The sequence below is a fragment of the Solea solea genome, chromosome 19 (assembly GCF_958295425.1).
Source record: "Solea solea chromosome 19, fSolSol10.1, whole genome shotgun sequence".
Lineage (NCBI taxonomy): Eukaryota > Metazoa > Chordata > Actinopteri > Pleuronectiformes > Soleidae > Solea > Solea solea.
Genome location: NC_081152.1, coordinates 9,045,803 through 9,060,530, shown reverse-complemented (window position 1 = coordinate 9,060,530; position 14,728 = coordinate 9,045,803). Strand labels below are relative to the sequence as shown.

At 39.0% G+C, this 14,728-nt stretch overlaps 1 protein-coding gene across 7 annotated transcripts in view; it reads right to left on the bottom strand.

The window, feature by feature from the left end:
• Positions 1 to 938: 938 nt before the first annotated feature.
• The window catches only part of mapk10 (mitogen-activated protein kinase 10), a 33,491-nt gene continuing 19,701 nt past the window's right edge, over positions 939 to 14,728 (bottom strand). For 3 of the 7 annotated variants that reach the window (XM_058617196.1, XM_058617199.1, XM_058617200.1), the window contains exons 9-14: positions 13,194 to 13,376; positions 10,486 to 10,610; positions 9,737 to 9,763; positions 8,274 to 8,337; positions 7,603 to 7,680; positions 939 to 5,171 (exon numbers count right to left, since the gene is read on the bottom strand). In XM_058617196.1, the coding sequence (XP_058473179.1) occupies positions 5,029 to 5,171; positions 7,603 to 7,680; positions 8,274 to 8,337; positions 9,737 to 9,763; positions 10,486 to 10,610; positions 13,194 to 13,376 (620 nt within the window). In that variant the 3' untranslated portion in view covers positions 939 to 5,028. Of the gene's footprint in view, positions 5,177 to 7,572; positions 7,681 to 8,273; positions 8,338 to 9,736; positions 9,764 to 10,485; positions 10,611 to 13,193; positions 13,377 to 14,728 lie in introns of all 7 variants that reach the window. The other 4 variants (XM_058617203.1, XM_058617202.1, XM_058617201.1 and 1 more) reach the window with 4 other exon arrangements.

The window sequence follows — 14,728 nt, the reverse complement described above, 5'->3', positions numbered from 1 at the left end:
TTTTTGCATGTAATACATGGACGTGACATTAGACTTTTACGATGTATTGATTCTTTTATTTTAATTCATCAAGTCTATGTCATAAATGGTAAAATGCTCATCTCAAACATCCAGAACTAAAAATAACTCATTTACATTTAGTGGCCCAAATAAAATATTAAGTAAAATATGGCAATTCATCAAATATTTTCCCTACATTTTTGTACATACATTTTCAGGTGGACGAAATAGCTTTATAGAAATTCTAATTGTTAAATTACAGTAGATCATTAACTTTTTTTTCAGTTATTAATTGTGTGTTTTAACTGTGTAAATTTGTAAATGTAATGTTTGGTATTTGCTGCTGCCTATCTTGGCCAGTACTCCCTTGAAAAAGAGGTTGTCAATCTCAATGGGATTTTCCTGGTTAAATAAATGTTAAATAAATAAATAAAAATATTAATAATAAACAATATAAAAGGAATGCAAAAATCATAGATAAATGTAATATTACCTTTGGCAAATGCCTAATTATTGTGCCTGTAATGGAAAATACATTGATATAGTCTCATGGTAGACAGTTATTCTATTAATGCACTTGATTTCATGCTGCAAGCACAAGAACCTGATAAAGAAATGTTGTAATGGTGGGACTAGTGTCGCAGTAACGTGTCACACACATAGTTTGTGTTCACAGTGTAGAAAGTGTAAAAGAAAAATGTACTCTGTTATCCAAGATCAAAGGTTTTGTTTATTTTCAATCACATACATATACTATTTTTACATACACAGTTCCTTTAAAATGTTGTGTTTACAGGTACAGCTTTCAGTATGATCTTCATATTTTTTTTTCTCTTTTTCTTTTGCATTTGTTTGACTTTATTTGAAACGCTATCGCCCGAAGCTTTGAGATTAGCGTGAAACAGATACAATTCTTTTTTTTTTCTTTTTTTCTCCTTTTTCTTTTTTTTAACCTGACAATGTCAAAAAAGAATGATTATTATTATTAAAACAGCACAGAGTAAAAGAAAACAAAAATTTTGGGGGGAGGATGTGTTAAAGAATTGTAGAACAACATCACCTGATTCAGATGAGCTATACAGGGTTTTTCATCGTTGGAGAGTTCCACATTTAAGACTAAACATTTAAGCATCACCTGACCCTTGCAGTAGCTCGCCTCCCTGTCTTGAGTGCAATAAAGTGTGTATTGCATTGTTGTATTGTTGTTATTTACAATGTGACTGAGAAACAAAAAGGGGGTGAAATCTGATACGATGGGGATCATCATAAGTACCTTGTGTAAAGATTTTGATGTCAGCACTGAGTTTAAGATGCGTCCTAACTTTAACATTAGCAATAACAGACTAAAAAAAACAAAATCTCTCTAATCCAAAGGTTTTGTGGCTGAAGATAAATACATACATGATCTACTTTCAAATACACAACTGCACTGATTGACATTCTTCAATGTTGTGAGAGAAAAAAAAAAGACAATGTAATTCCCAATTAAAACCCTCAACAGTGTTTCAAGTTGATGCTGGTTCATTTTAAAACCCAACACACACATACTGTACACACACACACACACACACACATGTTCGCACACACACACACGCGCGCGCACACACGCACTGATGAACAGAGCAGCAGTAGTGTGCGTCGTTTGTGAAACCATTCATTTGTACATTCAGTGCTGACAACCCAGCTGAATCATGTCAACGTCAGGTGCGTTAAAGGATCGAAAGCACCTTTTTTTTATCAATATTATTATTATTATTACAATTGAATTGTCTGGAGGGATGGCTTACAAAGAGAAGTTCACATTCTGAAAAAAGAGGAAAGAAAACAAAAACACACACGCACAAAAATAAAAAAAAAACATGTTTCAGGTTTTTGTAGTAGAGTGTCGTCGGGATGAATCAAAATCACCCTGTAGAAAAAACTGCAACAGTGCTGAGGGTGTTTGTGGTGCAGGAGCCGACTCCAACACCGGACCCCTTTTGTGACAAAGTTGATCGGAACATTTTTTTTAAAAGCACAAAGAATTTCAAAGCTGCACCCTGTTTGAAACGACTGCCCTGGCCAGACCCTGAACAGAAAGCCAAGCTCGCCTCCGTAGCTTATCCTGGAGACGCCGCCGCCCTCAGTTACCCTCTCCACTCTGTGAAGGTGCTGTGTGCGGTTCATCGTACACATGCCACACACAGGCAGAGTAGCTATATGAAGTGATGCGTGTGTGTGTGTGTGTGTGTTTGGGAAGGATTTTGGGGGGAGACATGCACACAAAGAGGACACAGACTTACAGGGTGAGAAGAAAACATATGTAAAATGAAGACGTAAAGAGTGACGTCACCACACCTCCACTACTGACAATGAACATTTAATGTTAACCGGTTGAGCCATGCAGTTTCCTATACTTAGTAATGTGGTGATTATTAATGTAGAGTGTGTTCTGACACACTTTAAACAAACACACGTCCCGTATTCAGTGAAACAATCGAGGTGCCCTTGATTTTGTGTCCCAGTGTCCCTGACATGCAGCGAAACAATCCAGTCTTTGACGCAACCAAAGGATAGTATATCTGTGCGTGCCATTTATACACTATACTTGCAGGAAGCCTTGAAATCCAACAGCAGAGCCAAAAAAACAAACAATGACAATGTCTTCCATTATTCCCTTTAACCTAAGAATAAAACACACTATATACAAATTAAAAAAAGACATGTCGCTGACGTGCCTGACAGGAGTGCATTTTATCTCAAGCAATAAAAGAAAGCTGTAGCTATGAGACGGATTACTCGACACAGTAGATAGATAGGTGAGAACATCACGTCTCCTCTTTATCTACTGCACACATTCCTTTGCAAATAAAATGTTCACCATCAAACGTGAATTATGAGGCCATAAGTGGACACAGGAAGGTGAGAAAGAGTTCACTGCCGCAGCTGACGAGTCTTTGCAGTGCAAATAAAGTGAAGTGTTTTTGTGTGTGTGTGTGTGTTTGAGGGAATCTACTGTCACCCTGTTATCCTGACTGATGAACGTATGCAGGGACATTAAATGAAAAAAACGTGAATGGATTGAATGAAAAAAAAACTTGCATTATTATTGGATTTGTCTTAAGCTCAGCAAAGAAAGTATACACACAAATTGTCTTGTGGTCGTTTTGTAAGGCAGAAAAAGAAGAAGCAGAGGGAAAAACATACCAAGGAAAATAACTCTCGCTCTCTCTTTACACCCGCGATGCTTCATTCCAAAAGGCACTTGCCATATTCAGGTTTCATTCATCGGAATAAATAAATAAATAAATAAATAAATGACTAAATAAATAAGCAGTGACTCAAATAACAAGCCACGTGGTGGTACGGTGGCTGGGATTGAAGGTCACCAGTTTGGATCCCACGTGCATGTTCTCCCCATGTGCACGTGGGCTTTTCTCCAGTCCAAAAACATGCAGCGGTGAATTGAACGCTCTAAACTGACCGTAGGTGTGATTATGAGACTGAACTGTTGTTCGTCTCTGTATGTTTGCCCTGCAACCGACCGAAAAACCTGTCCAGGATTGGCTCCAATGAATGAATGAATGAATAAATAAACCTTCCAGCTCAGAAATGAAATATGCCAACAGGTGGCATCTATCCAGCTAACAAAGATAAAGCGCACGTTTTCATGTAGCGTGAGGTGAAAATAGCGGACGCGAGTCCACTTCACAAGGACGAGCCATTGCTACAAAGGTTAACACTCGTCATCTACCTTTGAACAACCTGCCGCCTTCCAAAGGTGTGTTTCTAAGAGCCAAACAATAAGAGGAGTCTCCTCGTGGTTACGCCAAGGTGCAGAAATGGACCTATCTCCAATGCCTGTACAGGGTTAATGGTACACAGAGACATGCATGAGCGGTGGAGGGACCAGTCACACACACACACACACACACACACACTGCAAGGGGGAAATAAAAGGGGACGTTACACACAAGTCGGACTCCTTAAAGGTCATCATATGAACAGTGTAATGACCCTTTAATGGCTTGTCTCTCAAACACACACACACACACAGACTCACAAACGCCAGACCCCTCCACCCCACCATGTCTGGAGTTGAGTTAGTTTACATCATATATAAACAAAAGTCTCTATGCAGACTCGTTTTAGCATACAGTGAGATTAGCATCGTTCCAAATCTAATCATGCAGGTACTACAGCAATAAGCGGGGGTTTGGGGGGGGAGGGCAACTGAGGTGGAAAGCGGTGACGTGCAAGGTGCGCTAGTCAGAAAAAAACTCCCAGTGTACTGGCCGTCAGTCCCACTCTATGTGTCCTTCAGCTGTACAGAATTACATTATTTACAAGTACAACAGGGGTGTGGGGGGAGGGGGGGTGCGTCGCTCTGGGTGGGAGCAACTACAAATCCCTGCAGAATAACCACATACAAACACACCATTCAGTCAACCTTACGTCAGGGATTGTGCCGGGTGCAGATGAGGGTTCAAACACAGCAGTGTCATTACATCAAGGGGCCGGGTCGGGAAGAGGAGGAGGAGGAGGAGGAGGAGGAGGAGGAGGCGAGTGACGCTTGTATTGTACAGTAGGGATGAGCAAAATGGCCGCCCACCTTGCCCGCGATGATTGGAGCCTAAATGCTTGAGAGAGGAGTTGGGAGACCAGCAGCCAGCCAATATGCACTTTGCAGAGGATGCTGTTCCAAGCATTTGGTCGTTATGTTCGGATGCCATTATATAAGATATTGGGGTAATATAAGCAAAGCAACTAGAGAATCATAAACATATACCTCAGCTCATTTACTTCAGTTTAAATACCACTGCTGTTTGTTGTTTTGTTTTTTTTTGAATGACAATGCACAGGCTTTAGAATTCAACATTTCACATCCCATAACTCATGTTTTGCTCTTAATATATTGATTTTGATCTTTACTCTTTTTTTCCTTTTTTTTTTTTGATCCATTTTTTTTCTCTTTGTGTTTTCACTGGGCCTTTTCAGTTGGGTTCTTCACCTTCGGAAGAACATGGGGTTGCGCAGGCAGGCGGCTAGTCACCTGCAACACCCCAGGGGTCCTACAGAGGTCTCCAGGCTGCTGTCAGTATCTGAGGCCAGGGTCTGGTCAGTGGACATGGAGGAGATGTCGTTGATAGAGGAGGAGGGAGGGAGGCTCTCGCTGCTGTTCACGGCTGCACCTGTGCTAAGGGAATCAACAGCAGCAGGGGGTTACAACGTAAAGGAGTCCTGGTAAAGATGGGAGCAGTAAAACAGCCAGGGGAGGTCATTTGTGAGTGACAGGACGACTGTGGGACATGACAATAACACTGCATCTATATGAGACAAGGGTGGGTCAAGGTTTGGGTCCAGTGGGTTCCACAGGAAGCATCACTGCTCAGCTCGTAACTAGGCCACAAATTTAAGGTTCCTCCATCTGGGTAGGGTCACCAGTTAATATCAACAATCAGAGACCAAAGACTTCAAGAAGTCACAAACAAATGTTTTTATTATTATTACTTATGGTGTGTCATGACTGTATGATGTTTTTATTTAGTTTTGTATGGTTTCAAATGTGCTATCAAATGTCTAATGAATGTTTCTTTAAGGAGGAACCCGCCCAGGAAAACTAGCAGTGCATAAGGATCCTAATAAATAAACAAGAAATCAGTGTTTTTTTACTGTTAAAAGTCAAGTTCCTTCATTCATTCGCTATTAAAATGTATCTGTCAGGCTCCGCCTTCATCTCCGCCTACGTCTCCTCCTTTCCTCTCTGCATGTAATCAGGTCACCTGTGGCAGGAGCACACCTGCTCCCAATCTAATCATCAAGCACCTCTACTTATTTCCTGCTTCTCCAGCCACTCGTTTCCAGTAAAGTAGATTTTGCAGTAAACGCTTGTTGTTTATCTGTTTATCTTCTACTGAAAAAAAATAGAGCCAACATGATGGACGTGCGCAGATCTTCGTCACAGGAGGTGGACAGTGAGTGGCCTCTCTTTTTCAACAAATCAATGGAAACCTCTGCTTAAGCCACCGGAACTGTGAGTGGAAAGAGAGTGTATACGCTAAAGCAACTACTTTTATTTCCCACTATATAAACAGTCCCGTCGATTGCACAAAGGGCATGTATGACAGGGCAAATCATGAGTCTGCTATTTGTGTCTGGGTGGGTAGTAATTGTTTAATGGCGCCTGGGAAGCCTATCAGCTGACCCAAAATACAACCGACGTTAAATCAGGATTAACGGCTGGCATTAAGTTCTAGCTGCTTTACTTTAGAGTAAATACATTAGGAATATCTGCAAAAAAAAAAACAAAGATGGGAGATCTTTCAGCTGTAAAAAATACTTAAAACAAAGATTAATTACGGCTTTAAGATCATGAGGTAATTAATACTGAGCTCTGGACAAACTCTGGCAAAAGCAATAACGTAGGTTCATCCCTCATGTTGATGTGTGTAACCCCACACAGAGGTCCAGGACCTTTCTGACTGTGTCTGAGACATTGAGTGTATTGACTTTGGTTGAAGTTGATAACATTACTTAAGTAAAAGTCTTAAAGTATATGACATTTACTGTACTTAAGTGTAATTTTCTGATATAAAATGTGAGGAGTAATGATTAAGCCGTGGTAGCTCAGTGGTAGGCTGGGTTGTCTTTCCACTAGGAGGGTTGTGGGTTAAATTCCTGGCTCTGCTAGTCTACGTGTCCTTGAGCAAGACACTTAACCCCATGTTGAGTGTGAATAAATTTGAAAGATGTGTGAATGAGTGAATGACAAAACTGTAGTGTAAAGCAGCTCATCAAGACTAGAAAATCTCTATAAATACAGACTATTACCAACTCTTCTTCTTCTGATTTTATCTGGTAGTAACAAGTAACAAAGATAGTTAGAGGAAACATAGTGCAAATATGATGTACAGTGACAAATTATTTTTACTTTGTCACTCTAAAAGGGCTAGATTTTTGGGTATCATAACATTGTATTTCAGACCTACATTATTTTTTTTCCCCCACATTTGCATATGCAGTTACCTCTCATGACCAGCAGATGCTGCTGTCTCATCAGGATTTTACATCACTGTCTCTTTGCTTTCCTATTATTCAAAATGGACCTGCTGTTTGTTTTTAATGGATAAGGGCTGCTAATGTGACTCAGCAATAAGTTACTCTCCTCACGTGTCTGACTCTAGTGTGTGTGTGTGTGTGTGTGTGTGTGTGTGTGTGTGTACGGCCTAATCAGTGTGTCACCACTAACGTGACTCGTGACTGCTAAACTATGAGAACTTCAAGGAAAGAACCATAATATTAAAAAAAATGTCAGCTGCAGCTTTCCTGTGCTGGATCCCAGCAAACCCAAACCTTAAATGATGACATGTTTATGCATATTCACATATGTAATCATAAAAACACACACATCAGCTACTATTAAAATATTAAAATAGGCAACATTAGCAGTTATTCATCAGCATTAAATGACACCATTTAACTTAACAACATTTAGGTTTGGATGCAGGAGACAGACACATGGTCGACGGCACAATGAGTTTCTCTATTTACAAAGGGTAAAAGTCCATTTAAGGTTCGAGTAAATTCACTTACAGAGCGATTAGGGTTATGCACTGAGAGTACCTGAAGGTGAAGGTTGTCCCTTCACAACGCCATTCTTCGTTCTCTCCTCAAAGTTCATCACTTCTTTGTAGATGAGTTCTAGCAGGGAGCAAAGTCAGGACAGTGTGGGGTTAGAAAATGGATCCCTCACAACTTGTAACCCTTAGAACACAGAACATTTAGGCTGCTTTTTTTCCATTACTATGTCTAAAGATAGAGTATACACAGAGGCTGTAAGAATGTGCAACCTAAGCAAAAAAATACATTTTCACCAGCTGTATCAAAACACCTGTTTTTAAGGAACAAAAATGAAAGAAAAACGGTCTATTTTGTGACTTCTGCATAATTATTGCTACTCCATACCACTACTAATACTATATACCACTGCAATATAAAATAAATCATAACTTTGACTCAACAACACAAACAACGATGCAAAAAAGCATTTTTTTAAAGCCTGAATATGTGACCTTTAAAACAGACATCAAGAATACTGATTATCACAATAAACGTACAGTACATTGTCAAATAGAAACACTGATTACAACAATGACTAAAAACAATTAATAGCAGTAACATGATGTAAGAAAAGGGAAAAAATTACTTTATTCACTCTTAATGGTTTGACTGTAGTCAATAGTAATAGAGGAAGAAGAAGTAGTAGAGGTAGTAGCAGTATCGATGGTTCTCACCTTTCCATTCATCAATAGAGTGTTCTCTCTCATCCAGCTGTTTGTCATAGATTTGAGGTGGAGGCTGAGGGAGAGAGAGAAAGAGAGAGTGCACTCCATTTTAGAGACAGTTTAGAAAACAAGCCAACGTTTCATTCATTCATTCAAACTGTTGGAAAGCTATGTCTGTAATCAGTGATGTTATGTTCCATCTTGTTCATATTTCTTTTACCTGACGTCTCCTCTTTGCAGTGTCTTGTGTAATGTATTTCATTTGTGTGTCTGCATTGTTATTATGCGAAGCTCATTTGTGCTTCACAACAGGAACCTGCTGTAGATCAGTTTTTAACTGAATCCGGTCACTTTAACTGTCTAACAGTTTCATTGGCACCTTTTAATCTTTTCCTGTATCATAGTCAAATGAAGGGACATATCGAGTGACAGTTGCAAAACGCAGTCAAGAACATCTCCACATAAACGTCTACATAGTAATGCATCAAATCGAGCAACGTAATGTACGGATACATGAAGGAAAAACAACTGATGAACATCATTTTGACATTTCATGCACATAGGAAGTGCATGTATACACCTTATACATGTATATGCATTCACCGAATGAAGGAATTGATAAATATAAGCAAGCAATGATGCAAATGTGTAGATTATGATGAAAAAAACAAAAATAAATGCATACATAAACCAACATTTTTTGTAGATTTAGATGTTAACACATCATTTTCAGTGCAAACATTACAGAGTTTGAGGCCAGGACTAAACATCTGACGGAGACAGCGAGATAAGAACAATGTAGATGAGTTGCCCCCGCATTACATCTTGTCTCAGAGGATTGTCATTTCATCTAACAGGGCAGAAATATGTTGACACTCTTATCACACACACACTCACAGTGATCCTGCACCAGACGCTAACAACATAATCCTCCTCCTCACAAAGAGAAACTCCCCTGTTATGACCTTGGCAGGACATTTACAGGTCACAGCATTCAGCAGCCACAGCTGGACACAACTCTATCAAATTTGTTTTATAATCCAGGAGGCATCACTTTTCCAATTAAAGGTACAGTGTGTAAAATGATTGAGCAATATTGACTGGTCAGTTGCAGGTGAATATCACCTCATCAAAACTCAAAAGATGTTGTTTGTCCCTGAGTTATTATTTATACGAAATGTTGTAAAAAGCTACATATAAGTATTATCTCAATTTTACACACTGGACCTTTAATATTTTCAACATGACTCATATGCAGCCTCCCAGATTTGAGATGAATGAACACATGCACAACAATAGCTGCAACCCTTTAGCCTGCAACTACAGTCAGGCCTCTTGTACACATTCTCCTTTTCCTTAATCACATAGTATTAATGATTTAGATTTGCAGAACAGTTGCAGAACCAAATTATTATTTTTTTTTGTAAATAGAGAGTCCTTTTCTTTTTTGAAGTAGGGCGGTTGTTATTTACCATGGATATTTGGATGAGATCTTTGGCCTTCATCAGCATGAGATGACATTAGAGAAAGGGAAAACAGCAGAAAATGTTCACAGCCATATTATACATATACCACATCAAGTCTTAACAACAGTGTCATCAGCATCATCAGCATCAAAACCATCACCGATACAACAACTACACAACTCAGACAAGTGTACAGTCACAAAATCCTCCACGTATTACTCATAGCTACAGTGGATGTGTATGCGAGGTTCTTCTGTGAACTTCATGTTATGCACTCATCAGTGTGGTATCTGTGCAACGTCACTGAGCTGCGAAATGGCTTATTTCTATTTTCCCCAATCTCACTGTCCCCTCATACTAATGAGGCAGTGGTGAAGAAGTTGTACTTCACCGCACAGTATTATAGACCAGAGCCACTACCTCTCTTACGTTACAAGACAGGACAATGCACTGAGTCACTCTGTTACACAGTAGCAATAAAAATAAAATAAAAAGTATGGCGTAAAAAAAATCTGAAACTAAATGTTAAGAAATTAGGAATAAAATCATAAGTGAGAGGGGGAAAGAAAATGAAAATGAGATGCAAAGCAAAAACGCTACTGATAATTCTCAAAGTGAGAGTTCAAAATTGTTTTGTCAATGAGTGTATTTGCTTTTTAAACTAAAGATAACATTGTTTTTTCTCCAGATTATATTCATGTGAGTCTCATATTGGACTGTAATCAATACGCAGCTCTGCCAAAGGGCCTACTCACCGCCTCCACCTCAGCTGGATCATACCAAACGTTGATGTAGGGGTGCTGCAAGGCCTCGTCCACAGATATCCGTTTAGCAGGGTCAATGATCAGCATCTTAGACAGCAGATCTCTGGCCTGGCTCGCTGTGGTTTTTAAAAAAACAAAACAAAAACAACAACAAAAGAAACAACATCTGGTTGATTCTATGAGGCAAGAAACTGTTCGTCAAAACAGAATAGGAGGAGGAATATAGAAATACTTGGATGAAAGAGAGTAATAAACAACAGCATCTTGTCAAAGGAAACCGGACCTTCACAGAAAATCAATCTCATGTGGAATGAGAGCTTTGGAAAAGCATATAACAACTTTATTTTTATTATGGATTTTGTGTGGGTAAGATCTATAAGCATACAGTTAGCGATGTTCTATCCAGAGATGGAATAACTAGTTTGACTATAGTTGCTAAGAGCAATTATTTTGGATAATTGATTATTCGACCAAATCATTTTTCAAGTAAAAGAATTCCCTGGAACCACCAACTCCATTTTGAGGATAAGCGACTTAAATAATAAATGATAAAGTATATATTTTCCCTGCTTAGCACTGGCTTAATGCTCACAAAAGTGTGTAAGAGCAGTAGAATATAATGCTCTTGGAATGAGAACGGGCTGCATTACCAGGGTCCAGTGTGTACAATTTGGGTGAAGTAATGTTAATTTGGAAAAAATGTATAAACATGTACGAATTATCCCGGAATAAGCCTTTCATATTTATAAAAGGAGCTGAGTCTGCTCTTTAAGGCTGTCATTTTGGACCACCATGTTTTTATAAAAGCCCACAAACCTCATCAATAAATGTTGCTAAATGTTACACACTGTACCTTTTAAGGAAGCCACATTGTTTATGAAGAAAATAATGTCCAGACTGAAATAACTTAATAGATGAAATCTGAGAAACTACCACTATATTTCTTTCTTTTTAAAGCTTTGGCCCCACAAAGAAAAGAAAAAAAAAAACAAATGCCATCAGCATCACCAGTCACTCAGTTGGTCATATTTTACACCCTCAGACTTGGCTTGGTCTGAAATGGAGACCCTTAAACCGCACACCGTCCCACTCTTGTACACACACTGACCTTCACTATAAATATCTCAAGACCACCAAAGGAGTTTTGCTTCAGAACCAACACATCAATATAAAATGCACAAAGGATGTGAATCTGTAAAATGACTCCTCTGTCTCTCCCCTCTTTTCTTTCCTCTGTCCTTGTTTGCCTCCTAAAATTCATAAAAACCAAAGCCCGTACATCTCACAGTATAAGAAAGAAACTAGCAGCACTACAACACACTGTTACACGTGATTCCTTTTCTTTAACACAAGCGGGGCGACTTAAAAAGCTGCATTTCATTGAAGAGACTTTCCACGACTTAATTGCAACGACAGATATAAATGACGTCTTGGTTAACATTCTGAATAAGATATGGACTCGCAGAATGGGGTTAAATGTTTTTCTTTTATCACAGTAGAATGCCTAAAGGACATATTTAAAATAGGTTTTCTGTAACAAAAGAACAAGCATGCCTTATTTCTACACAATTACAATAACATGGGCACCAATAATCTATTGACCTTCGTCCGATTACATAACTACAGTGCTGTAAAAACTCAGGTCGAACATTAAAATCAGATTAAGACATAAAGACGCATGTGACTATGACTGGAATACTATACCTTATTCATTTAAGGCTAAACTAAAGTACGTATAAAATTCTAATTCTAGTAATAATATTATTATTATTATAATTATTGTTTTTAAAGCACTTATACAAACATACACGGTTTATCTGCCAATAAACCCTCCTAAATGTTACACACTGGAGCTTTTAATGGATCTCGAGCAAAACTTAAGTGTGCATCTCTCAGGATTATCTTGTTATGTCCTACATGATAGAAAAAAATCTTGTAAGGATTGTTTTGAATTTGTAATTAAAGGGAATCTACGACTGGTAACACAATGTTGGTTGTTACTTCTCCTGTAGACCCTTTCATTGTATACAAACATTCCAAGCCTAGTGAGAATGCACGCGCAGCTTGGGGTCAGAAAACGTCACAACAGGTAAACCAATAGCGTGTATGTCCACGGTCCTCCACCAAATAATTATAATTATGTATTTTTGTTGCCGATTAAGGACCGTGAACAATACCTAAATAAATTAGTACTAGCCGACTACAAGCTAGCTAACCAAGACCACAACATTAGGCAGCAAAGGTTTCATATACATATGTGCATTGATACACACATTTCTGTGAAATCCAGGTTTTTCATCGTAATCGAACAGAAAGCGCTGCTATATGATGAAATGAAGTGAGCACTACAAACGCGAGCCTCTTTGACTGCAGTAGCCTCACCCAAGCCTTCTCTTTTTAATGCTTGGAGCCACAGACAATGTCTATTTTTTAAATGGATGAGATCCTGCAGGGATTCTGAAGAACTTGACACCATTGCTGGTCCTATTTTCACAGCCAACTACACTACAAGAAGACCTCTTATGTGTTGGACTGTAGTACAAGTTAATGGTACGAGTGTGTTTTCTGACCCCAAACTGCACACGCATATTTCTGTGATGTAGCTCTCGAAAGGGTCTATGGGATCATAAAATGAAGGACACGTCGTCCCCTCATGAACATGGTCACAGCATCTTTAGTGTAGAACTGCACTTCCTCACCTTTGAGTTTGTTGTGCTCAGAGTCGGCAGGAAAAAGGCAGTCGGGGAAAAGCTTGGGGAAGGTGAGGCCGGCGTATTTTGGCCTGTTCTCGACATAGTTCCTCACAGTGGGCTGAAGCTTCTTCATGAACTCCGCTGCGGGAGTCCCCAGCTGCTCAATCACCTTGTTCCACTGGTCGATGTCTGATGTAGTCGGTCAGGATTAAGGGCAACACACTGTCTGAGGTGTAACTTCAACAACGCACACTTTTTAACAACTGTTTAGAATCACTGTGGGCCAGATAAATGAAGACAAAATAAAATACAAATAAGTAAAAATTGTAAATAATAATCACCATGAGAAGCATCTAAATGAAATGATGATGTGCTGCTGTTTGCCAAACAACAGTGAGATTATTATAGGTAAGTGTTCCATCGCAACATTAAACCTTATTTATAAAGCACTTTAAAAACAACCACTGAGACAACATGCTGTACATCAGAGATAAATAAAATATAGAGAAATGCTACCTAACAGACCTAAATAAACAAACAATAAAATACTATTAATTCATATCAAATGCAAATAACTATTTTTGTTTGTGTTAAAACATATTTTTCTTTAAAACATGTATGCAAGCATTTCTATTCACTCTCTCGCTACCCTTATATTACTGCTGTTTTTAAGTTTCCTTTTTTTAAATACCACCATTTTGTGGAAATGCCTCATTTTGGCTTAAAGTGATCCCAACTCCTTTACCTTTATTTTATACAATAGCTGTGCTACACTGTACTTGTTCAGCTTCTTTAAAAAACCCAAAACTGAGTCATAAAAGTGCAGAGCTGTCACTGAACCTCTTGATCAACCGTGCATTTGGCCCCTCGACAACAAACGGCTCCTCCCTTATTACTTGATGTTCCATGTTCTCATGCTCTCTCATGTTGCCAGTGGGTAGAGTTTGCTGACAGGGCCATGCCACATCCCTGCTACTCCCACCTCTTTGTTTGTCTCCACTGCACGTTGGCTGTGATCCACCCCAGTACTCAGTGAAGCAGTTTCTTTTAATCCACTAAGGCTCTTATCCATAGCTCTCAAGCTCAAGTGTGCCACTGCCAAAAAGCATGACTGTCATAAATGTCTCTAGTTGGTGCATCATGATCCTGAGCACAACAGCTCTCAAGGAAATGTTGTTTTTTTTACGTTTACAGGGTTTTTCAGGTTACATATGTGTTACAGAGAGAGAGGAACAGCAGTGGGTGAGAAGGATACGATCAGTCCCAGGGAAAAGCACTGTCCCTCTTATCACCTCTCCAAAGATGCAGCCCACTGACCACATGTCCACTGGGGACACACATGAACACACACATGCGCACACTAGCGTTACCAACATCCACTCCAAATCACTTTCAAGTTCAAATTCTGCATCCCTTTGTTTGGTTTTTAATTTCCTGTGTGCCAAATGTGTGTTTTTGTTTTGAGTATTCAATATGCAAAGCTGTGTGTTTTACTTAAGCAACAAACATAAACCAATATCACTGCTGCACTATACAGCCAT